General features: G+C 40.7%; 1 protein-coding gene across 1 annotated transcript; it reads right to left on the bottom strand.

Moving 5' to 3' along the window:
- Window positions 1–195: 195 nt before the first annotated feature.
- Window positions 196–21,377, bottom strand: col9a1c (collagen, type IX, alpha 1c). Its single transcript, XM_084920159.1, has 34 exons — window positions 20,468–21,377; window positions 19,765–19,845; window positions 18,250–18,267; window positions 17,774–17,863; window positions 17,661–17,696; window positions 14,532–14,603; window positions 14,293–14,337; window positions 14,172–14,207; window positions 14,046–14,069; window positions 13,902–13,955; window positions 11,918–11,989; window positions 11,518–11,556; window positions 11,305–11,361; window positions 10,036–10,089; window positions 9,812–9,865; window positions 9,648–9,701; window positions 9,518–9,571; window positions 9,356–9,409; window positions 9,215–9,268; window positions 9,060–9,113; window positions 8,441–8,494; window positions 7,832–7,876; window positions 7,639–7,692; window positions 7,455–7,508; window positions 7,256–7,309; window positions 5,244–5,315; window positions 5,129–5,164; window positions 4,991–5,035; window positions 4,863–4,895; window positions 4,396–4,542; window positions 4,094–4,148; window positions 3,806–4,000; window positions 3,240–3,326; window positions 196–911 (listed from the first exon to the last, which is right to left on the bottom strand). Exons 1-34 carry the CDS (start codon window positions 20,822–20,824, stop codon window positions 709–711), a joined length of 2,493 nt encoding a protein of 830 aa, XP_084776285.1. The 5' UTR covers window positions 20,825–21,377; the 3' UTR covers window positions 196–708.
- Between the last annotated feature and the right edge of the window lie 3,272 nt (window positions 21,378–24,649).

Genomic DNA, 24,649 nt, shown 5'->3' with positions numbered 1-24,649 from the left:
GCCGACTCCTTCCTAACCGCTTACATAAAAGTCATATTTGATCTGTGAGTGTATTTGTGTTGTGCAGACAGAGGTGAGGATGGTGTTGACTTTCCTTTGTAACCAGGCAACTGTGAAATGCCTTGCTGAATCAACATTATATCCATAATAACCCAGGGACTTTTTGTCTGGACAAAAAAGGCTGTGGAATTTCATGATGGCACACTTTCAAAACACTTTATTGCAGCATTTGAACAAGATCATCGATTTGACAAAATGAGGGGAACAAATGTATGATCCTAAATTAAATAGCAAGTTGAAGATATCAGCTCATGTCTGATGTTAGTATCAGGATTTTGGGTTTTTTTTGTAAAACCTAGCTTCACTATAAGATTGGCTCATGATCGCTTCAATATGGGTCACATAATAGACTTTAATATTAGCTAAAAGAGCAGAATTGATATTGAATGACTGTGGTGGGTGACTTGTGTGCCCTGGACCTGCCATCAGTCAGAAGTTGCTCCGGGATCAGTAACAGCGGTTTTTGAATGTTGGGTTAGTTAACATCTGTCCAGTAATCTCCAATTGTGCCTCACTTCTGTTTCCCTGTGCGTCTCTTCGTTCCGTGGTTCAGATGGAGACTTCCAAAGATCACCGTGCTTTGACAAGTCCTGAAATGTGGTCACTGGCAGGATGAGATTTGGAGTGTTTCAGTGAGCTTGGGGTGTGTCATGGGTTTTTGTAGCCAATGGATTTCTTCCCACCAACCATATAAAGTGGAGGATGTCTGCCTATACAGGTTGATGGGTCACAAAAGCCAGGAGATCCTGGGAGCCCCCTTGGACCAACAGGTCCAGGGATACCAGGACTACCTGTCTCACCACGCTCTCCGTTTCTACCATCTTTTCCAATGCCGGGGGCTCCAGATGCACCTGAGGAAACAAAAACATGTTAAGTATTATGTCAACTTAAAATGAAAAATGGTATTTTGTAAAGAAACCATATCTGCAAAAGTCAGATATAGTGGCTTCTGCACCAGGAACAATACTTTTCATGTCACACATGCTACTCTTTGGCAGTTTATAAAGGCAATAGGTAAATAACCACTGCTATGCAGATGACATCCAGGTATATTTATCTATGAAAGTAGACGACACAAATGATTTAGATAAGTTACAGACATGCCTTAAAGACATAAAGGTGTGGATGACGTGCAGTTTCGATATTCAGATAAAACTATGTTATACCTTCTTCTTTTTTTTAACTTTTCTTTTGTTACATTTTATAATATTACACAGTACTAATCACATAATCTCATCACCACATATTACCACATAGAACAGTATAATGTAGAACCTTCCCCTTTCTTAACCCTAACCATCTGTTCATTTAATTCTAGGATTCCAGGAATCAAGTGGTCAATATCTGAATATGAATGACACAACACTAAGACAAGTCAAACTGCGGGTGCACGTTAACAACCTACTAAAACAGCCACACACACGTGATCCATATGTGATCCATATCTTACAGAAATCCTCCTTCATTCATTTTAAAGTATATTTCACATAACTTCTCTCAGATATCTAGCATGGACGGGGTGAACTGGGATCTTTCCAGTTTAAAAAATAAGATGACGGCTAACAGGCAAGCAAAAGAAAAAAGAAGCATTATCGACATTTGTTACACCAGGTCGTGTTTTCAGGTTTTACACTAAATCAGCTGATCTGGCTCAGCTGGTATTTGAGACTCACTCGTTCTTTGATGCACACATTAAACAAGTCTCTAGTACGTTGTGTCTTTCATTGGCATAAATGTTGGTACAATTAGAAACATCCTGTCTTAGTATGACCCTAAACAACATACATTAGCTACTTTGAGAGAGGCTGCCCCTCCCTGGATAAAAATACTAATAAAAAAAAACAGGAAAAGGTATAAGATTGTGTAAACAATTACTTTTAGTGGTGAAGGAACTACTCATCCCATAATCCGTTGCAAATCCCAGTTTCCAGAGCAATGTCTTCTAACCTTCTTAAATGGTATCCTTTTCATTATTGTCTTTATATACTGAATTATAACAGTGTTTAGTATTTGTAATTGTGTGTGTGGTAAAGTATGGCCTAGCTCTCAGTAAGTACAGCGCTCTGTAACTTGCTGTATTAATCGCTCTTGCAGTTTAGTCAACCTGACATTTTCTGGTTTCCATAGTAACTGCTCCACCAAAAAGAGATGTTGCAGAGATGTCAGTTTTTGGGTAGAGTTTTCAATTCAATTTCAATTTCACAAAAGTTGCCTCGAGGTGCTTTATTCTGTAAGGTAAAGACCTTACAATGGAACAACAATCAGAAACGCCCCATCAGCTTCCACTTGGAAAAACTTCCTTTTACAAGAACTAGGCTCAGCTGTTCTTTCCGGTGCCGGGGACGCCAAACTAGTAGGTAAAGGCTGGGATCTTTACATCTGAGGTTGGGCTTTGTAAGTAGTTTAATTATCACCACTTTAAAATCCGGCGGTACAACCTGTGGCCTGTTAACAGATGAAAACATATTAAAGTTGCTGTACTTAATGGTACATCAGATGAAAGGCTGTGAATAACAGTAATGTTTTCTTTACTGCTTAAAATTTTATTTGTAAAGAAATGAATGAAGTCATTGCTACTTAAAGGAATAGTTAAAAGAATAGTTGGCCCAACAGAGCCCTGACTCTCTGCTGTTGTTACTGTTGTCCTTGATCAGTGATGAATAGCGAGCTGTCGAAGCTTTATTGAGGGTTATTTTAAATAAAGTAACAAACTATTTTTTCTACGACATTTCACATTGCATTTTTAAAAAACAAGGTTGATGTCAAATAGACTTATGAGTCTACTATCAGTTCAAGTAATACAACAGCTTTGGACGGCTATAAAATAATGGCTAATAATCAAAATCCCTATGAAATCTTTACTTCCAAAGCCCCACAGCGGAGCTCTATAGTGGTCACTACACTGTGGTATTTTCTGTTGGTGATTTGTGGAGCATTTTAAATGGAATGATCTGACAAATAAATTGGCCTGCTGTGAGATAAAGCCTGTATTTGAGCAAGTTCAGTACAGTATATACATTTATATTTATATGTGAGGGTTATCTCTCTAACATGCTACAAAAACTGCACTTTTAATGAGAATTAAAAATTAAAGTCAGTTTTTAGTTCAGTTTGACATTTTGAAGACCCCCTGTTTACTGTCACCAGTGCTCTGCTCTAATTACAACAAGAATCCTTACCTGGTGCACCTGGTGCGCCTTGGCTTCCTTTGATTCCCACACCATCCTCTCCCCTGTCTCCCTTGTCTCCCCTCTCCCCGGCATCACCTGCACAGGAGCCGAACACATCAGGGACACGCACATTAATGCTGAGATGAAATGGAGAGGCACAGTTATAGGCACGTAATTAGGAAACTTAATGACTCCACTCTGATTCCGCCCTGTTTAGTGCATCATTGATTGTATAATGTTATGCATCAGTGACTCTCTTCCATTCTCAGAGCTTTCTGCATAACTTCTTTCAGCGTTTGCTTTGGCAAAGACAAAGGCATACTGCCAGAGCTGACAGCATTGTTTTCTCTAAAGGATTAATTTAATTTTTTCCACTACAGCCACTCTGGGATTGGAAGGTCTCCAAGAAAATAGAGAAGAAGCAAAAAGGCTATCACAGCCTCGCAGCTTATCTGTCATGGTGTGGGTGAAACGCATACATAATGAACAACCCACTTACAGCTGTAAGTAAAGGATGCTAAAAACCGAGGCTCAGTTTTTACTAAAGGTGAAAACATTTGAAATGCCATACTGACCTTTTTGTCCTGGTGCGCCTGGAAGTCCAAAGTAGCCTGGAGGCCCTTTGGGACCCATTGGCCCTGGAGTTCCTGCTGCTCCTGCAGCTCCAGCTGGTCCAGGGAGTCCAGGAGGACCTGCAGGTCCAGGAGTACCAGGGGCACCAATGGCTGCTGGCTTTTTTGAGAGTTCTTTCATAAATTCAGCTAATTGCTCTAGATGAATTGCAACAAATAGGTTTTAATATTTAACTGCTCAACCCTTCATTGGGTTCAATGTGAGGTTTTATTAAGGTGAACAAACGGCACCTTCAACAACAGCTGAACACATTTCCCGAAGCTTCTCGTCACTCACTTTTGGCCCCTGTGAAATCACGAATGCTATTACTGCAAAGTTACTGCAAAGGGTTGATGCAGCCAACAGTTGCATTTGCACTGTTTCTGTCAGTTTCATTCGTTAGAAATAATTGCTGAGATTATTCCAAACCAAACTGATGGATCAGGTGCTGCCATCTCTAGAACCACTAGCATGTCTGCTAAAAGTAGATGTAGTTTGCTAGCATGTGGTTTAAGTGTATGCATTTCCTATACTGGTTAAATGTGTCACTTACAGGTAGACCTCTCGGGCCTGGTGCTCCGGGAAGGCCTGGCTCTCCTTCCAGCCCTCGAGCTCCCATTGGACCCGTCAAACCCTCGTGTCCTGGCTGGCCTGGTCTGCCATCGGCTCCCGTAACTCCTCTTTGGCCCTTCTCCCCACGCTAATGGTGAAAACGAATCATTATGAACCAAGGCTGTATGTGTCAGCAGTAGGATATTGCCCCTATCACCTAAGATAGCTTGTGTGCCAGAACAATACACAACTAAGTGATTCCTTCAGTGTTCGACTAGCTTCAATAACATTCTGTAAGCTTTTTATACCATATGCTAAGGTGGGAATTGATTGTAGTACCTATTCAAATGCTTTAAATTGTTTGTTTGTATATACAATCCAAGCTTGCAATGTTAGAAGTCATGAAACACTTTCCATGTAAAAAGCTCCTTAGGCGAGCTTTTATAGCAGACAACTGTTTATGCATACCTCTCCTTTGATTCCATGAACACCAGGAGGGCCCTGAGACACACACATAAAGATAAATCAACATCTCTCAAATCCAGCAACAGAAAATAAATTTTTGTTGCATTTAATTAAGCATATGAGTCAAATACCTGGTCTCCCTTTATCCCAGGATCTCCTTGCATTCCTCTATCCCCCTGTTTTACAACAGATTGAGCAAAAAAGTCAAATTACTGGACGAACTGTTAAGGTTCATTTGCAGATAAACTGGAAATTACAATATTTCTCACCTGACTTCCTTTCGGTCCTACTGGTCCAACAGGTCCCTAAACAACACATTATGCTCTTCACTAAACTCTTATTATAAGATTTCTAAGCTTTGGTAAAGAATGAAATTTGTCTCACCAGATCACCTTTGTGCCCTGTATGGCCCTTCATTCCTTTGGTGCCGGGGTTACCTTTAGCTCCTTTCTCACCCTGAAAATACAACAAACATATTTATGTCTGCGTGTTCAGAGCAACAGGGTTGAGACAGCTGAAGTAGCTTTGTTTTACCACCCCTAACCCCTGCTCTGATTCATCTTTTTACATGATGTCATTTGTGAATTTTGCAGAAACTAACTCTTCATCATTAGCTGTTACAGACACATCTCATTTCGGCTGCTGGGGGATTCCTGTGATGCACTGAGTATTTCTTCTTCAGTCGCCTTTCTCACTCACTATATGTTAATTACGGCTGGGTGTCGTCACTGATTTCTAGAATCGATTCAATTCCGATTCACAAGGTCCTGATTCGATTCAATTGATTCGTTTTGAATCGGGGAATTTTTGCCTCAGACAGTCAGAAATATTATATTTCTGATCACTTATCAGTACATATCCATATTTTTATATCTATAAAAACAAAGCTGACACCTTAATCAAAGGTGTAAGCATCTCAGCAGATGCCTTTGTGTCAAAGTAACTGAGGATAAAACACAGAAAAACATGAAGGAGATTTTCCTGGCCTGGGATTTTATAGCAGATAAAAATACTCTGCAGTAGAACAAAAACGAAAGAAAACCATAAATCAACATCTGAACATTACCTGATGCTGCTGAAGTGAAACAGAGCAAAGTTACAGAGGTTTTATTAAAGACACAGCTGAGCATTTTGCAATTTTGCATAATTTAAAAAAGTAAAAAAAAAAAAAACAGTGGCAGACAGCGCTGTACACAACGGTAGACTGGTGGGTAATAAGCAAGCGAATAATGCAGAAAACAGAGAGAGAGACAGAGAGCTCTGCATGAAGTGTGATTTTTATCGTGGTGGAAGCAAAACAGCAAAAGTAAGAGGGAATTCATGACGATGTTTATGTGAAGCGAAACGTGAAGCTAGTTTGGATCTTCTTTTGCTGCTGGTTCAGTCAATGTTGTTTGGAGAGAGATCAAACCTGCAGCTTCAGAATCGAGCGCAAAAAAGACAAACACAAAGAGCGGAGCCGCCGACGCATCAGAATCAGTGAGCTGTCAGCTTTCAGTCCCGACAGCATGTCCATGGTGAGAAAGCAGACATCTCACTGATTCTGATGCGCCGGGTCCGCGCTTTGTTGTGTTTACGTCTTTGTGCAGAATCCGTGTACTGCTGTCATTTACTGTTTAAAGTTTTTGTTGGTTGTCGAATTTTTTGGAGGTTTAAGATTCTGGCGTTTCGGGCAAAATGAATTTATATTTAAAAATTGATTCAGGATTTTAATGAATCGATATCACGTTATCCAAGCTAGAATTGATTGCAATCGATAAATCGATAATCAAAACCCACCCCTAATGTTAATAGACCTCTCTGCACTGAATCATACTTGTTATTAATCTCAGTCTCTCTTCCACAGCATGTCAGCTTCCTTTTATCCTGTCTTCCTTGGCCCTGTCTGCAGGTGCTTCATGCTTGCTCATGTTGATTCGTGTGATTGTTGGGTTTTTGTCTGTATGTATTATTGTAGGGTCTCCCTTACAATATAAAGCACCTTGGGGCGACTGTTGTTGTGATTTGGCGCTGTATAAATTAAACTGAATTGAACTTCCAGAGACGTCATCAAAGTTTCTGTTCCTCTGTAAAGCTGTAAAGCCGTGCCTGGGACAATAAGACAAAAAGACTCGCTTCTGGAACATAGAATTGAACGATGAGACAACACTGATGTCATCAGGCCAATCAAGCAGCTAAAACGGGTTTACTCCGCCTTAGTGATAGAGAGAGGAGCTCACACACATCGATGGAGTTCAGAGTAGAGCTACTGCGCCTTCACTTTGGTTGAAGCCAGCTAAAGTGGTTTAGACAAATAGTCAGGATGGCTCCTGTATGTTTCTCTTTGAATGTTTTCTGCGAATGCCCAGCTGGGAGCAGATGGATGGATGGACAGGTAGTGCATCAGTGTATCTCACCTGGATTCCTGGTGGACCTGCAGGCCCAACTGGTCCTTGTTTTCCTGTTTGACCCTGTACATCAAGAAGTAGTAAAACCTCAACTTCAGTTTGCACAGGAATGTGCTGGTACTAACGTACCTGAAAAGTCTAAAAGTGTAACTTGTTTTTAATTTAAATATAAAAATCATGAAGCAATGGGGACAAAATGTCAACTTACAGTTGCTCCTTTATCTCCAGGTTTTCCATCTGCTCCATCTTTTCCAGGCTCACCCTATATGGGAAAAATATCCAAATGAATTTGAATGAGTGTGAATATCCCTTGCAGAACCAACATAACTGATGAAAAATATCTGTAAAATTAGAGGCTCATGGATAGAGTTCTGTGGGTAGAGTAATCTCACAGTTTTTCCAGGAAGTCCAGCTGGTCCGACAGGTCCCTCTGCACCAGTGCTGCCCTAAATCCACAGCAGGAATTGCACTGAATAAGTCAGCTCAAACCTCAAAGAGAGTGTTCTACTGAAGCTGTCAGCTGCAATAACATTAGGGATGTGCTATAAAGACATGCCTCATTAAATGGATGATGATTCCAATTACCTTTTCACCGGGGGTTCCAGCTACTCCCGACTTCCCTGGCAGACCCTAGGAACAAAAACATGTCATGAAAACAAACTGAAAATGTTTGTGTCATTGCCTCACGTCTGTTTCTGTGAGAAGCAATAAATAACATTAACAGGAAATGGGGTCAGGGAATTAGCATAGCAGTGAAGTAGCATAAAACGTTACTTAACATTTACAGGAAATCAATTTATAACACTTATAACTGTTTGAGAAACAGTAGTAATAAAAATCTTTAGGTAAAAGCACACTGGAAATAAGTCACACAGCCTATAGTAAAAACACTGTCCTTTTATCTACTGTGCTGTTTGTGAATTCACATTTACCATTCAAGTCACATCTGTATCCTCTCATCTCACAGCCTTACAGGCAACAGTAGGTGTGCCCTTGCCCTTCCTGCAGGTTGTTTTGACTTTAATGTTTTATTTAGCTGACCAGCTTTGTTGCTTCAGAGAGAAGCTCGTCCTCCTTTAATTTACCAGCGTCACTAGCTTCCCAATGAAACGCTAACTCCTGGAAATCGTAACCACAGAGGATATAATTCAATTACAGGTTTAACAGAATGTACAAAAATTAAATTTGACTTACTGGAATACCCACAATCCCCCTGACACCAACAGCTCCAGGAGTGCCGGGCTCTCCCTGTTGAGGAGATGCAAAGTGTGCACAGATTGTTGTATGCGGTATAAAAGTTTACTTTTGTTGAATGTGTGTTCAAAGATTTATCCAAAGAAACCAACATGGCGTCAGCCAAAAGTCCAATGGACGCCATACTACACCCATGATGCATTCAGCAGAATAATTTGGTAAATTTTGGGGGGACACACCATATGTTGTAGACCAGCGGTCCCCACTTCATTCACAAATTCATGGTTTTTAGGGTTTTTATCGTTATTTTTTTGTCAGACATTTCAAGCCTGATAAAAAAAACAAACATTAAAAGCAATATGCAATAATAATATTTGATGTGTTTCCTTCTTTCTTAATTAATTAACTGAAAACTTATATACTCTTAGATTTTTGGTTGAGTCAGCCTTTCTTGGCCACGTGTCACCATTAGCTTGTAGATTTGATGTATTTCTGTCTTGTATATTTTAGAAACAGGCCAATCCAATTCAATCTTTCCATGTCTCCCAGACAATTATTGAGTTTTAGTGTAGCATGATGCACTTTTATTAGTAAAAAGATCACAGGGGATAACAGTTACCTTGGCGCCATCAACTCCAGGACTTCCATCTAAGCCATTATTTCCAGGCCCTCCCTGAAAAACACTATATATTAAGCAATGCTGTGCTAAAAATAAATGTCTCACCATTCATCCATTTTCTTCCACTTCTACTTTATATCTTCCAGCTTACTTACAGTATCTCCTTTTTCCCCTGGAGGACCCTGTGATCCCTGAGCTCCCATGGCTCCCTAAACAAGATCAAATCACATTTTTTTAAATGCTTTTCGAATTATGATTTGTTATATAAATCATCTTAGGTAGAGAGCAGGACTCACATCTTCGCCTTTAGGCCCCGGGAAACCCGGACGTCCACGCATTCCCTCCACACCCTGAGAGAAAGTTAGTTACAGGTTAAAGTACATCCTGCCCTTTTTCGCTCTTAGAGCAAATGCCAGAAGATCAGAGGCCATGGAGCTGATCAAACTAAGACTGCTTACAGGAGCTCCAGGAGGACCAGTGGGTCCTGGGACACCGTTGAAGCCAGGTGGGCCCTGAGAATGGAGAAGAATTAGCTTTCATTTACATGTACAAAGGTCCAAATGTCTGTGTCATCACTGTTAAACGTACTCTGTCTCCCTTCTCTCCCGCGGTTCCAGGGACTCCAATGGGTCCTCTTTGTCCCTATAAGGACAAAAGAGATTTATTTTGTAGATATTTATCACTTTATATCTTTAGGGAGACATAATTTCATTAATATTAATACAGTGTAACCAAGGGAGAAGCTTCCCTACATCATCTCCCATGTGACCTGGTGGTCCTTGAGGACCCTGCTTTCCTGGTTCCCCCTGTGGAAAACCACAAGTGTAAACACATTAACATCACATTTTGTGAGGGTGGATTGTAGCATGTGTACAAATGGTTCTTGGTATCCTGTTGGTAGAGAAACATAGCTCATTGCTACAAGGTAACTACTGTATGTACTGTATGCTCTGTCTGGTTTTCACTCTGCTTGTACCTTCTCTCCAGGAACGCCATCCTTTCCAGGCTCACCATCCAGACCTTTGTGTCCCTAAAGGTAACAATCACATCATTAATATATCTATCTATCTATCTATCTATCTATCTATCTATCTATCTATCTATCTATCTATCTATCTATCTATCTATCTATCTATCTATCTATCTATCTATCTATCTATCTATTACAAAAGGCCAACATGATCACTCTGGATCTAACGTGCCAGCTGACAGACATGCTGTCATGTCTGTTTGTGACAGTGGGGCAATAGCAAGGGTTAACTAGCTAGCTAGGGTTATCCAGGTAGCACTCTTGCCTACATTCAATGGACTACACTATATGGACAAAAGTCTTGGGCCACAGCACTTGGTGTCCCAGAACCTTTGTCCATATAGACCATCTCTAATACAGTCAATCCCCATCAGCTCCTTTGTTAAAATGAACAACTAAACAGTATTTAAAAGCATTTTTACAGCACGGTACAAAAGCTGTTGTGGGCTCTACAGAATGTTTACAGATTATTTTCTGAATCATACGCAGCTGATCGCTGTCTGCAAAGCCACACCTTCACTAAAACGAATCACTGAACAGGAGTCCTTATTTGTTGCTGTTGGTGCCTTCTGGAGCAGTTTCAGTGCAATTATTTGACAAATAAAATGGTTTAAATAAAATCGTCTGCTTATCGTCAGCCCTAATTATAGCTATGTATAGCTGTACTTCGTTTGGTAAACACGGTTGATAATGTTAGCTGACAAATTAGCACGCCACTCTCTTGTCAAAATATGGTGACATATGGCTCAGAAAAAATAACATTTGGCTAATGTCATGCTAATGTCAAGAAATCAGTGGGTGCTGTCACAATAGTGACATCCAGAGATCTGAATCCGTCTTTTATATACAGTCTCTTTGAGTTACACGTGAGAAAGGACAACTCTGGATAATGTCCTGACCTGATCGTCAGAGTCTGAGTTTCTACAGTTCATTCTTGCTGACTTGCTGACACTTATCGATGCATTGATGTTAGTCATTCCATAGTTGTTAAGGATGATGAGATGTTGAGCTTCACAGCCTATTAAGTAAACTTTAAGTCTAAAGCTACGCCTTGCAGAATGATATTAGATGGGATAGAAATGAAGATTTTTTGCAGTCCCATGATAACCTAAACATTTAAAAACCTCTCCCAGTCTGACAAGAATACTAATTTAAATGTCTGGTTTGGCTTTTAATTAGCTGAATCACTGAACATCCTTCATTAACATTCCTCACCTTCATCCCTGGTAGCCCAGGCAGCCCCTGGGGTCCAGCAGGGCAGGCTGCAGGACACTATAAACATACACAGCCAGTCAGATACTCAACAAGCGTGGCTGTTACCAGCCTCTTTTTAACATGACTCATTCTGGTCACAATTTCACTGTCACCACTCCAATTGCCATGCATCCAGGAAGAATTTGGCAGCATATAAGACAGAAGAACACTCACAGCTTCCCCACTTCCCTCATTGCTGGCACCGGGCGGTCCCTAAAACACAGCAGAGTGAGATCTAAAACAGCCACAGGGGGTTAGACGTTCACAGAAATCTATGTTCCAGATTTGAATGTGTGAAAAGAGACGGCTGCATGCGGGACCATCACATGCTCGTGATTTCATACAGAGATCTGAGCTCAGGACGAGATTGGTCCGCAAGGAAAGGGCTAGTTACAATGTGTGCTGTTAGCATCGCTAAGAACTAAGACTGGAAGTACCGGTGATCGAACCACCAACCTTGATTGGTAGACAACCCCATGTGTGCTGTTGTACCATGTATGTATATAACGTAGGAAATGTATGAAATAATAAAGTCTCACATGATAATAAAACCAGTGTTGGATCAGGTTCTTACCACACGCCCTGGTGGGCCAGGAGGGCCAGGAGGCCCTGGAACCCCAGGTCCTCCTCTAGGCCCAGGTGGACCCTGCAATAACACATTTAATCAAATCAAATCAATTTATTTATATAGCACTTTTCACAGGATAAAAACCACAAAGTGCTTCACAGTAATATAAAACAGAAATACATAAAATACATTAATAATAAAACACACAGCACAAATCTAATTAAAAGCCAATCTAAATAAATGAGTCTTAAGCTGCTTTTTAAAAGAATAAATACAATCAAGGCAATGTAATGATGGAGGGAGAGCATTCCACAACCTGGGGGCCACCGCTCTAAAAGATCTATCACCTCTGGTTTTAAAATATGTTCGAGGGACTACCAACAGCCTTTGATTAGAAGATCTCAGGCTGCGAGAGGGAGCGTGGGGTTCTAAAAGATCAGAAATGTAAGCAGGAGCATCACAATTCAAAGCTTTAAAAGTCAGTACCAAGATTTTAAAATGAATTCTGAAATGTACTGGAAGCCAGTGTAATGAACGTAACACTGGTGTAATGTGCTCTCTTTTTCGTGTCTTAGTTAAAAGCCTTGCAGCAGCATTCTGGACTAACTGGAGACGGTCAAGATTCCTTTTGCTCAAACAAAGAAAAAGGCTGTTACAATAATCTAAGCGAGCCAACCATCTAACCATTTCTAACTCAGATTTAGACAGCAAAGTAGGATCCAAACTGCTCTTTTTTAATATCGGCTCAACAACAGCATGCTTACAGAACGTAGGGACCACACCTGTTAAAAGAGAGGCATTGCATATCATTTAATATCAAATACATATCGACAAAGCAAAAAAAGTCCTCTCTGATGTAGTGGCTGTTTTGGAACTGATAAGATGTCTTTTATAAGTACTAAAAAGTTTTCAGTTAGTTCTTTATTCTTTTGATTTTTATTCTGTGTTTGTTTGTTTGCCTTTAAAAAGTAGTATTCTCTTTTTCTTGGTGTTATGTATTATTACATTTCCTGTTTGTATTTTTCTTGCTATTTGAAGTCATTCTTTGAGGTTATCTTTGGTTTTGGCTTCTGTGTTCCTTAGTTAACCAGTATTTGCTTTCCTGGTTATTGTGCCCTTGTGTTAAAGTCTCGTTTACCTCCTTTTTTTGTGGGTTCTTTATGGTTGATTTTCAAGTCTGGTTATTTGAGTCTACTATTCTTAGTTTGGTCACTCTCACATTATCTTTTAGCTTGTTCCCTTTGTGTTTTTATTCACTTCCTCCTTCTGTCTCATCTTTGTCTTTCTACGCACACCTGTGTGATCTTTCTATCCTACCACTGTGTCGAGGTAATCCTATCCCCCCTGCTGATTCGTGTTGCACTTCCTGTTTTATTTTGGCAAGGGGCGTTCTCTGAGTCTTGTGCTGCTTTTAACTTCCACCCATCTTATTATGTCTCTAGCTGTGTGTCCCATCTGTTACCTGTTATTATTGTCTCAGTCTCCGCTTGTTCATTGTTGTGTCATCCCTCATAGCTGCGTGACATCCTAACATTCATCCTGCTCTGAGTTTCCCTGATAATACATGCTTCCTGTTCATTTCTATCTTTTTGGATTCCCTTGCTTGGTTCCTTGTGTGTTCCTGGAATTTTGCACTTATGAGCATTACCCGTTTACTCCTGCGTCTTGTGTTTGGGTCCACAATAAACAGCTCGCACAGCCGACTTATGACAATATGAAGTTGAGACATTGCTGGAGCAGTAATGTCTCAAAATCATTTTACCTCCTACCTCCACAAAAACACATTTTCATACATGGTTACCCCATAACAGCGTGGCATTGATGCACAAGCTTCAACAGTGAAGCTCCTGTCATAATTCTCACCAACATCATTGTTGCAATAAAGTACAACTATGGGTTGCAATAACATGCTTCCACAAGCAAGCTGTGGGAGCTCTTTTTATGGGACTTGACTTTATGTTGTACACCTATTCCACAAAAACATTCTGACCTCTGGTCCAATGTTCCCCTCATCTCCTGGGGTTCCTGGTTTTCCAGGAGGTCCCTGCCAGACATGAACAGAAACCAGATAATTCACCAGTAAGGCCATGTACATGTGAGAAACAAAACATCAACATCTGTAGCAAACACATACAGGAGGTCCTTCTCTTGCTGGACCCTGGAAAGGAGACACAGAAGAAGCAACATTTATCACATCGTCGTCATTTAGTGTCATTTCCATATGCATATGTTGCTTTCAATGAGAATTCTTTCCACTTACAGCAGGACCTGGAGGTCCAGGAAAGCCAGGAAGTCCCTGTGATGAAAAGCAGAGAAAACCAGTACATTGTCAATTATTTCCTGTAAATCATTGATTTGAATGAAAGTAAATGTTGACTCACTCTCTCTCCTACAGGCCCTCTGGGACCCATTGGACCAGCTGAACCCTGCACACAGTCAACATACAGTCAAATTAATGTGGCATCCTTACACACTACAACACAGAATGTTTGTAACAATTTTTAGCGAGCACATTTTTATCCTTAGCTTGAAACACATACATATATTTACACACACACGCACACACACACAAACAGGCAGCACTAGCAGGTATAAAAAATGTGTGTCAGGTGTTTCCTACAGCAGATCCTGGAAGACCAGGCAGGCCTCTCTGTCCAGGAAGACCGATCTCCCCCTGCTCTCCTTTGCTGCCCTAGGAAACAGACACAACAAGAATAAAACTGTTTTATCTTCTTCCTGCATCTTCCTGCCCCGTTGCTTAGATACACAGAGGCAGAGCCAGTCAACATTTAATCAATGAAAGGTGGGCCGCACTCGACGATCAACCGCAAGATGAGCTTGTGTAAGGCTATGTCGAAAACAAAGGAGGCGTGACTGTGAATGACAAAGGCACTGCTTAACATGAGGCCTTTATCTGAACCAGGCTTGTGTCTGCTACTTAGCATGCCTTTATTCCTAAATTTCTCTTTTAGCATAAATGCTAATATTTTAGTAGAAAGCCTACTCTTCTTGGGAAACTTAATTGCTGTACACTTTTATTACAAAGTCACAAAGACATCTCAGTTATTATTGAATGAAAGAAAACAGGGCATCATAGTCAAGATTTCACTGCTATATTAAGAAGTTTATAGCAGCACATTAAGTGGCATTCACATCATATGAGAGCTCCCACCCACGCTACCCACTGAGCACTCCCCCTTTTTTATTTCTGGCCATTCGATTAATGGAGGAAATTGATTTATTTGTGACAAAGCTACTTGTGATCAAATTAAACTGGTAGAAGAAAGATAAGTATACTGCAACACCAAGACTTCAAGAATTCAATTTTATTCATATAACCCCAAATCACAACAGTAGCTGCCTCAAGGTGCTTCCTAGTGTCAGGTAAAGACCCTGCAATAATACGAAGAAAACAGAGAAAACCCCAAAAAGCAAATGAGCCCCTGGGGGTGTCCAAATTCATAGGCTGCATCCTCCTGAGGACCTGAAGGCCAGGTCCTCAGGAGGTTTGAAAACGATGTGCCGGGAGTTTGGTGTTCTCGCCCCAGCTAGCTATCGAGCTGGTGGGTAACAGACGTCTCCGAAAACATCGGAGCACTTTTGCAAATATGCAATATCTTGATAAACCAAGCAGATATTTGAAGTTTACACAGCTACATTCTCGCCTAAAAATATCTCAGACTCAGAAAGAGTAATAAGAGTAATATTAAAACTAAGTAGCTGATGCCATTGTTGGAAACTGGAATTGGCTGGGCCGCACTATGAATTCTGGGATATGGTGGAAGACGAATGATACACCCGACCCATTCTTCAGATCTGGGGAAAAGGAGGACGCATTTGTCAGCTGCATTTGGAGGAGTCTACGAATGTGGACAGCCTTTGTCATGTCGCTGTGACGTAATCGGCCTATAAATGCGGCGCCAGGAGGATGCAGCCCATGAATTTGGACCCCCCCCTCCATGAGAACACGCTTGGCGACAGTGGGTATAAAAAAACTCTTAACAGGAAGAAACGTCTGTGAGAGGCAGCCATATGACGCAGCCTGTCATGGCCTGGGCCTAGGGACCCAGGCCTCATGTATTTCTGTATTTATGTCTATTTTTCCGTATGTAGTGTTTTGGTTGTTGTGTATCCTTTTTCCTCCGTCTCCCTGTGTGTGTTTATGTTCATTCATATTCCTGGATGTTTTGGGTTGCTGAGGGATTGCGACCCGGAAGTGTTCCCACGCTGGAAGCTGCCACACCTGCCGCTCATCAGCCATCACCAACTGCAGCTGATGGCATCGTTAAGAGCGCCCTATTTAAGAGTGTGGCTGAGCTCCAGTCAGTGCTGGATCCTGGAGTCAAAACTCGTTTAATCCTGCTAACCTGAGTGCGTTTGTGTGTTACCGGGAATCGGAGATCAGGAGTTTTTGGAGTTGCTACTTTTCACCTTTCGTGGACATCTGCACTATGTGGGATTCAGGGAGAATCGCCACAGGGCCACAGTGCTGGGATTTGTATATAGCCATGTTGTTTTTCCACTCACTGTAAATAAATCCACTGTTCATTATAAGATTATAATCTGTATTTTGGGTCCTCCTTTTCACTGCTACTCCACAGTCTGCCACCGCATTCTGTGCAACGAACCTATTTAATCTCTTACTATCCAACAGATCTCTAGCATTTGGGTTTTGCTGTGTTTAGCCATATGCTAACCAACCACATCTTCAGAAGATTAGAAGTTAAAGTAGAAGCAGTAGATGCATTTTGGCCTGACAACTCTTCTTTCATAAGCTTTTTAATTTGGCTGTACCAAACAGGAAAAGCATCCACAAAAAACTTTATGTTAACCCAAGTTGACCCTTTTCCTGTTGAAGCCTCTTGGATTTTAAGTATTTATGAACACAGGCCCTTGTCAACAAAAAATAAGATGTAACAAGTGCCTTTAAGTTCGTAACTTACCAAGCTGCACTGTGCATGTTTTTCAAAAAAACAGAATTGACCTAGTAGCTGCTGATTACTACAGCGTCACTGATGCTTTCCATTTGAAATCCAGACTTTTGTCTTAAAGAGATTTATACTGATATTCCATTTACATTGTATTTGAATTAAAGTCCAATGTTTTGTTGACCCATTCATCCACACCAACCTCTTCTATATGTCACCTCCCATTGCTGTTGTTAAGAGATAATTCTAACCACTGTGTGCACTGTTAAAGTTAGTATATATGAACATTGGAATGGATTGTAATTAAGGAGCAACCTCCAGGGTGAAAAAAAGAAGCCTTCAAGAAAGATCCAAAAACTGCAACTCCTCTAACAGCCACTTGAGGCTAGTTCCCACACTGAGTCCTGTAATTCAAGAGGTTAGAGGTCCTGATAAAGTATCAGGGTTTCAGACTGACTTTGGGTTCCTGTGTTTTCACAAGGCTTTGGTCATGTTACACTTTCAGTGTAGGAAACTTTGCCAGAATAACTGTTAGCTGTCAGTGACCAGGTGGATGTTCTGAAGTTAATTTATCCAGATTATTTCAACACTCTCTCACTGGAGACACACTACAGAAGTAGCAGGATTGGTCTACAAAGAAGTGTTATCATAGTAAGCAATGCCGAGTCATATTGTGTCAGACAAATCTGTTTTGAAACTGTGTAACTGAGCCGCGACGTGAATCATTTCCCTGGGGTATCATATGACAAACAAACACACTGAGAGGGAGAACGCAGCCTCGAGGTACGTCGTCAGTAAATCATTTTGCGTTTAATACTCACAGGAGCGCCAGGACTGCCAGGAGGCCCTGGAAGACCCTGGAGAGATAAATAAAAGAAGTCAAATAAGAGAGAAAAATACTCACTCTGTGCTAATGGAAGTAGGAAATACTTACATCTCTTCCATCTCTGCCATTTTCTCCTGCTGGCCCTCGGGGGCCCTCTGGGCCAGGGGTACCTGGGGGGCCTGGGATTGATTTTTCAGGCTGACAGAAGAGACAAACAAACAATTAGCATATTATCACAGAAAACTTGAGAAATGCTAGATAACTGAATTTAAATGTTCAATCTAAACACTTGTGTAGAGCAGAAGATAAAGTCTTTTTCAGCGTAAAGGCTTCTTCTTCACAGATTTAGTTATAATCTATGGAAATTATCTCTGTGCCACCTGGTTTTAAGTTACTTCTGGGCACATGATTTGATGTACAAATGTAAGAATGGTCAACCTATGCAATGCTAAAAACAAATAATATCACCACCATTTATTAGATATAGAACAAAGCATTAAGGCAATTAGGCAACTGAAGCACTGAAACAGATTATTGGTTTAAAATCACAAAGCAAAAAGAAAGTAGAGATGAAAAATAAATACCTCAGCATTGGCATACATCTGAAGAAGCAAGAGAAATCAGATAAAGGGAGAGTTAGTGAAAGTAGTCACACCACCCTCACCAAAAGTGTCAGCAAAAGCGCTCTGGTTCACAACAACGGCAGTGAGTGATGTCATGCTGTCATTTAAATACAAAGCCCCGTAAACAGTACCCACACTCCCCGTGTTAGCCTGAGAGCTAATAGAGTGCACCAGGGCAGGAAATGAGTCTGTCCACAGGGTGTACAATCAGTCACATTTTGATGAAAGTGATTGAATTAAAAAAATAAAAACAATTCTCACTAATCCTAATTCATTGCACGGCAGAGTTCACAGAGCACGAAATGTGAGACTGCAGAGTGGCATTTTCATCGCAGGCAGCCATCTCATTAATCACAGTAGAAATGAAACATAATATTTAATTATAAATTAAATTATAAACAGAGAATAACTGGGACACATTGTTGAGGCAGAGAGTAATATTCCCGGGGTTGGAAAACTTAGTGAAAATTGAGTTAACTGCACAAGGAGTAACTATTCCTATACTTTAGTTTTATTTTTACGTATACGTTTTAATTATGCTTTTAAAAAACAAACAAAAAAAATCTCTTTCTTGCTACATCCTGTGCAATTAATTGCTCATAGTAGTGTCTGACTGTATACATCAGATTTTCAGGAGAAAAAAAATCACACTGATGATATAATAAAGGGCTCAAAACCTCATGTATCAATTACGATGCACTTGGTGTAACAGGGTTAAAGTTACCCCTTTTCCGCTAATAAAACTGCATAAAGATGGCTGTTTGGTTTCTCCATTAAATACATACATTTGTTTTAAGGCTGTTTTTCACCTATTGAAGTTAACTTCCCTTTAAATATTGCAGTTAACTGTGGATATGCTTTGCTAACCAAGTTAGCTAATACGTGTTGACACTAGCTAACAGTAAAACAGCATAAATAAAATAAAACTGCATATAGAGGGGGCTGTTTGTTTTTCACATTAAATAAATTTTGTTTTAAGGCTGTCTTTTTTAACCCTCCAAAGTTAGCTCCCGTTTAAATATCACAGTTAATTGTGGATATGCTTTGTTAACCAAGTTAGCAAATTAGCTAATAAGTGTTTACACTAGCTAACAATATGATATCGTAACTTTAAAAAAAAAAAAAAAAGCAACAAAAAGGAAGGCCAATATGGCTGCAACCAATACCCTTACTTCAAAATGCTAAGTCCAGGCACCAGTGGGTGGTGTCACAGTTTATATATACAGTCTGTAGGTTTAAAGTAGCTCCTAAACAGCTCTTCCTCCAACAAATGTTTGTAGGACAACAGCTCAATGTTGACAATAAAAAATAAAGAGCTAAAGAGTAAAACTGCTTGGCGAGGTGTTTGTTACACTTCTGCAGCTCTGTCTCAGCATTTCTGCCGCTTCCCTTCAAAAACACTGGAAGCTCCATCAACCTGAGTAAAACCACAAACCACGACAGATGCTGAGCAGATCCTTGTCTCCGCTACTGTACCTCAGAGGGAGGCAACTCATTGCAGCTTTCTCTCTGGGCTCTCTTTGGGTCGCAATGTATCAGCATCCACTGGAGCTCAAACTGTAAAAAAGACATGGTAACATGTGGAATTATTTTCATAAATGAAACTGAGAAAAGAAAGGGCTTTGAAATGCTTCTTCGTGGTGCTGTTACTTCTTTGTAGCTTGGAATCAATGCCGTCTATATGGGTTGTTGAGCTTGATTTTCCACCAATGTGATTTTCTGCAGGGATTAAGTCCCCCCCCCCCATCCCCATCCTTTTTTCCTACTGGGACCCAGCTGAGCAGATTTGCCGTGACAGCAGCACTTTAGAATTATAGCAGAGCTCAGCACACACATAAACCTGAATGTGTTGTTCTCAAGGAGCACAATTTCCCTGATAATGCTCGTAAGGAGGGTGAAGATTATTAAATAGAGCAGGCAGTTCTCTATACTTGTATAGAGAATATGTATATATCATGTATATATCTATCTACTTAGCACTTTTAATTCTTATTCTTATTTTTTATTTTATTTTATTTTATTTATTTTTTTTTTTTCTCATGTCTATTTAAGCGTTATTTATGACAGTATGTTTGCACTAAGCACCGCAGCAATTTCCTAATGTTGTAAACCTGCTCAACATTTGGCAATAAAACCCTTTCTGATTCTGATTCTGATTCTGATTCTGATACTTGCTTACCACTACGGAGGCGTTGGGATCAGCATCCAGCCTGCCAATAAGAGTGTCTCCCTCTGTGTTGATGGAGCCTTTGCCTTTGATGGGTTTCTGATCAACAGGCTGGCAATCCACATACAGCGTGACCTGGTCGTGCTCTACGCCGATCATCACCTTATGCCACTTGGTGTTAAAGAGCACAGAAAGGCCGGGGAAGGTGACTGTCTGCAGATTTCCATCGGGGCCTGTCAGGAAGTACTCCAGAGCTTGCTCGTCGCCATTCAGCCGTAATCCGGCCTGCTTGTAGCCATCTTCGTCAACTATCTGCCAGATGTTCCACACCTTGCTCACTGTGTTCTTGATCATGCGGAAGGTCGTCATGAAGGAGTACTCATCTGGGAAGCCGCGAGGAAAGTTGAGTCTGAGGGAGAAGTGAGGAGCAGGGGTTCAAATCCTCTGGTTTCTGCCAATCACACCAAAATGCACCGCCACTCACCCAGCTGGGTTAAAACACTCAAAATATCTCAGATGTCAGAGTTAATTTATGATCAGCACTTAGCAAAACTACCATCAAATCAAGTGCAAGACTTGGGTAAAAATAACTCAAAGCCCTGTCGTCATTGTCTTTGAGATTCAAATTAAAGGCACACACTTCAAAGAAACAAAGAGAGGTTTTAAATTGTGCTATTATATCAAAAATCAGATACTGTGAGGGAGGCTGTCTTAGTGCATAAATCAGTAGCTCAGTCACAATATGCTACCCTGGTTAGCATCCAGTCTGGTGCTTTCTGTGTTTTTGACAAGCCAACATCTCGGTGGGTGGTGCATTCATAGATGGGCGCTACAGCCTTTTACCACCTAGTAAATAACTAAGGTGAGGTAATAAAAACCCAATAAAACAAATGAAGAGCTTTCTCTTCAGCTAAGTGCTGCGAGTATGTGCTGCCTTTGCCCTGCAGACAACAAGAGCAGGAGTGCAGCTGAAGCAAAGACTTCAAAGCACAGCTTGTGCGACTGGACTTGTGAGGTGGGGGGAAAAACAAGTATTTACATTTAGCATGACTGAACCAAGGGGCATAGATGCAGGGTGCCAGCAACTTACATAAGAGCTTCGAAGGAAAGCTGGCCTCCAGGAACAGATTAGCCAAAACAGACTGGAGCAGGCAAGCTGGGAAACAACAGGAGGCATCTCTGCTTACGTAACATTTTGTTCTAGGACAAGTTACTGGAAATTAACATGTAACATTTGCCAGGTTATTGGGCATCTGGGGTTAGGGTTAAGATCTTTAAACATAAGACTTCAAGTGGTTTTTAAATAAAACTGACTAATGAGCATGTGGCTAAACCCCGGCTGTAATCTTGACCCGACACGTGTCTGCAGTGAGCCGGTCCATGTTAAGAGGCTATGTCACTGGGGAAATGTTGATATTTTAGTTGCTGTAATGATCAGGTCCCCAGGTTTACTATATGTCCATTTTTGACAGGACCCTGGCCATCTGGACACGCAGCTGAACACTTTCTCTAACATCTACTTCAATTCTGCTGCCACAACACCTGCATTCATTTCAGATTTCAGCTCTTTATTGTATCATATTTTTTATTACCTTTTTAGCTCTTTACCCACTCCACTTTTTTGTATTTTCTATTTCTGTTATTACTGAATGCCTTCTTTACTGTTTGGGCTGTGACACTGACATATTTATTTTATGGAGCTAAGTTGTTTTTCATGTTTTGTCTGCTTTACCACAGTAAACCCAACCTTTGGCATAAATAAAGCATTTCTTCTCCCATAAATCTTCATCAAGAAAGGTGGAGGCTAAACTATTCCATGTGCCAAGTGCCAAACTGATAACTGGTATTTCAGGTATGATGTGATATTAGCAGACAAACCCCTCGCAGGAGGTGGGGTTCACCCTGGACAGGTACTCAGTCTAACAAAAGGCCAAAAACAGAGACACAAACAATGGCTTTGGGCTGTGGCAGGAAGCAGGAGTAGCCGGAGACAATACAGAGAATATTGTCCATGCTAACAGACTCAAACCCAGGACTTGTGAGGCAACAGTGTCAACCACTGAACCACTCGGTCACCCTGCTGCAGGTCTGTTCCCGTTAAAAGTTATCTGTGGCTTCCCACTATTGCCAAGTGCTTACTTATATTGGATTGTCAGAGAACTGGTGTAGTGACTGCGACCCATTATGAAAGCCCCCGAGAGTGACTTCTTAGTCTACCAGGTAGGATTCCACTTAGCCTTCAAATAATGCCCACTATAGTTGTGTTTTATTATTAAAAGGACTGACAGGAGTAATTACACTAGAAGCATTAAAACAAAACGTGACAGCCCACGGGAAATATTGAAGCCCTTCTCACGCCTCCCACCACACAAACAAACAGGCAAGTAACACAATCTGTGTGCCTATTACTGGAAATGATGGTTAACATGGTGACATTTGCAGATCATGGTTAAAAAATGATATTTAAAAAAGTAGTCCTTTAAACATCCAGATTACTACAGCTAACCTTTAATTACAAACTAGCAAAGATCCTCACAGGAAGCCAGAACTGTTGTCAGTACATGCTACGGTACACTCATACCTAAACGTTTGAAGGTAAGTACAACTTAAAGTTAGCTAAAAAAAAAAAAAAAAGAAAAAAGAAGAAGTGGTGAATTATGTTTTTTTTCTCTTATCCTGACAAAACAGCTTCAATCAGGGTCTTAGTTGCTATTTCTTTGCACTCACTCAAACACATCCAAAAATACTCTGACTCTTTGTGTTTCTAAGAGATGCCAAATACGTCCTGACATGTTTTTTCCTCAAACAATTATATGCCGCTCGCCGAGCAGCAACATCTGTGCCAGACCTGTAATAATGCAACACCTGCATGAGGGCTGGTGCTGTTTGACATTTAAAAAAATCAGCTTCTTTAAAGATGCCCCTGCTTTACTTACATAGTTGGAATTTGGAAGTTGGCCTCTTTGTCGAGGCGGTAGGCCACCTGGAGGTTTGTGGAGCCATCCACTTTCCTCACACCTTTCAGGGGAATAACATCCAGCTGGAACTGAGTGATCAGATCAAACCCTACATGGGATAATGACATGATGGCAGGACTGAATGTGATGGAAGCAACACGTCTCAAAAACATTTAGATGGGCCAGTAAAAGGCTGGAAATTTTAAAAAGCAGCAAATATCACATATTGTGAATAAAACATGGGTTTACAACGGCGTCCCCCACAGATCAGTACCGGCCCGTGAGTCATTTGGTACCGGGCCGCGAGAGTTGAGGCTCGGGTGTGAAATTTATGGTTTTCAGGGTTTTTATCGTTATTTTTTGTAATCGTTTTTATCGATAACTCGGTTTCCCTGGGTCTTTTCCCATGTGTTATGAATGGTTTTATTTTGTTGTATTTATCCACAACACCTTAAAGGCCAGTCCGTGAAAATATTGTTGGACATAAACTGCCCGTTACCCGTGTGAGAAACAGGCAGAGCAATTACATTCTCTTCCACTAGAGGGCAGTACAACTACCTGCTCTAATTAAACGGGTTGCCATCTGCCAGTAAAGCAGAAGAAGTCGAAGAAGCAATTATGTAGTCATGCTGTGAGTAAAATGACGCAGCACGTAATAGCAATACATAAATATTGTCTGTGAAAATATTGTCGGACATAAACTGGTCCGTGGCGCAAAAAAGGTTGGGAATCGCTGGTTTGCGAGATTTGCAGATCTTTGCATACTGTTTCTCTTTACATTTTGCATAATGTTCCAACATATTCAGAACAGAACTGGGTTTGCAGTATTAGTGCTGATCCCATTAGTGTGAAGAGAACAACAATATCATTAGCATTATGATTAGCACTACACATAACATGAGCACTAATGGAAGTTTAAACATTTCAATAACAATCATTTTGATTTTACTGTCTGTGATTCCACATCTACTCACAGTAATATTAGAATCGTTAGCGGTTTTGTGTCACACCATTCCTGTTACATTCATGCATAAAGTAGTGATCAGCACTTTTGTTGTATAGCTCGTTTGCAGAAACAGCTTTCATGTGCAGTGCAGCCTGTTTTGAAATGATCTTATGACAAGGCAACGAATCAGTTGTCGCTTCAGCTTCTGTACATTTACTACATATGTTTGTTGTATTTACATTGACACAGTTTAACTTGGCAGGAGTTACAGGAGCTTGCACAGATAAAATA

Source organism: Perissodus microlepis, chromosome 22 (assembly GCF_051167445.1).
Source record: "Perissodus microlepis isolate ML-2025 ecotype Zambia chromosome 22, ASM5116744v1, whole genome shotgun sequence".
Classification (NCBI taxonomy): Eukaryota; Metazoa; Chordata; class Actinopteri; order Cichliformes; family Cichlidae; genus Perissodus; species Perissodus microlepis.
This window is presented reverse-complemented; position numbering and strand designations above follow the sequence as displayed.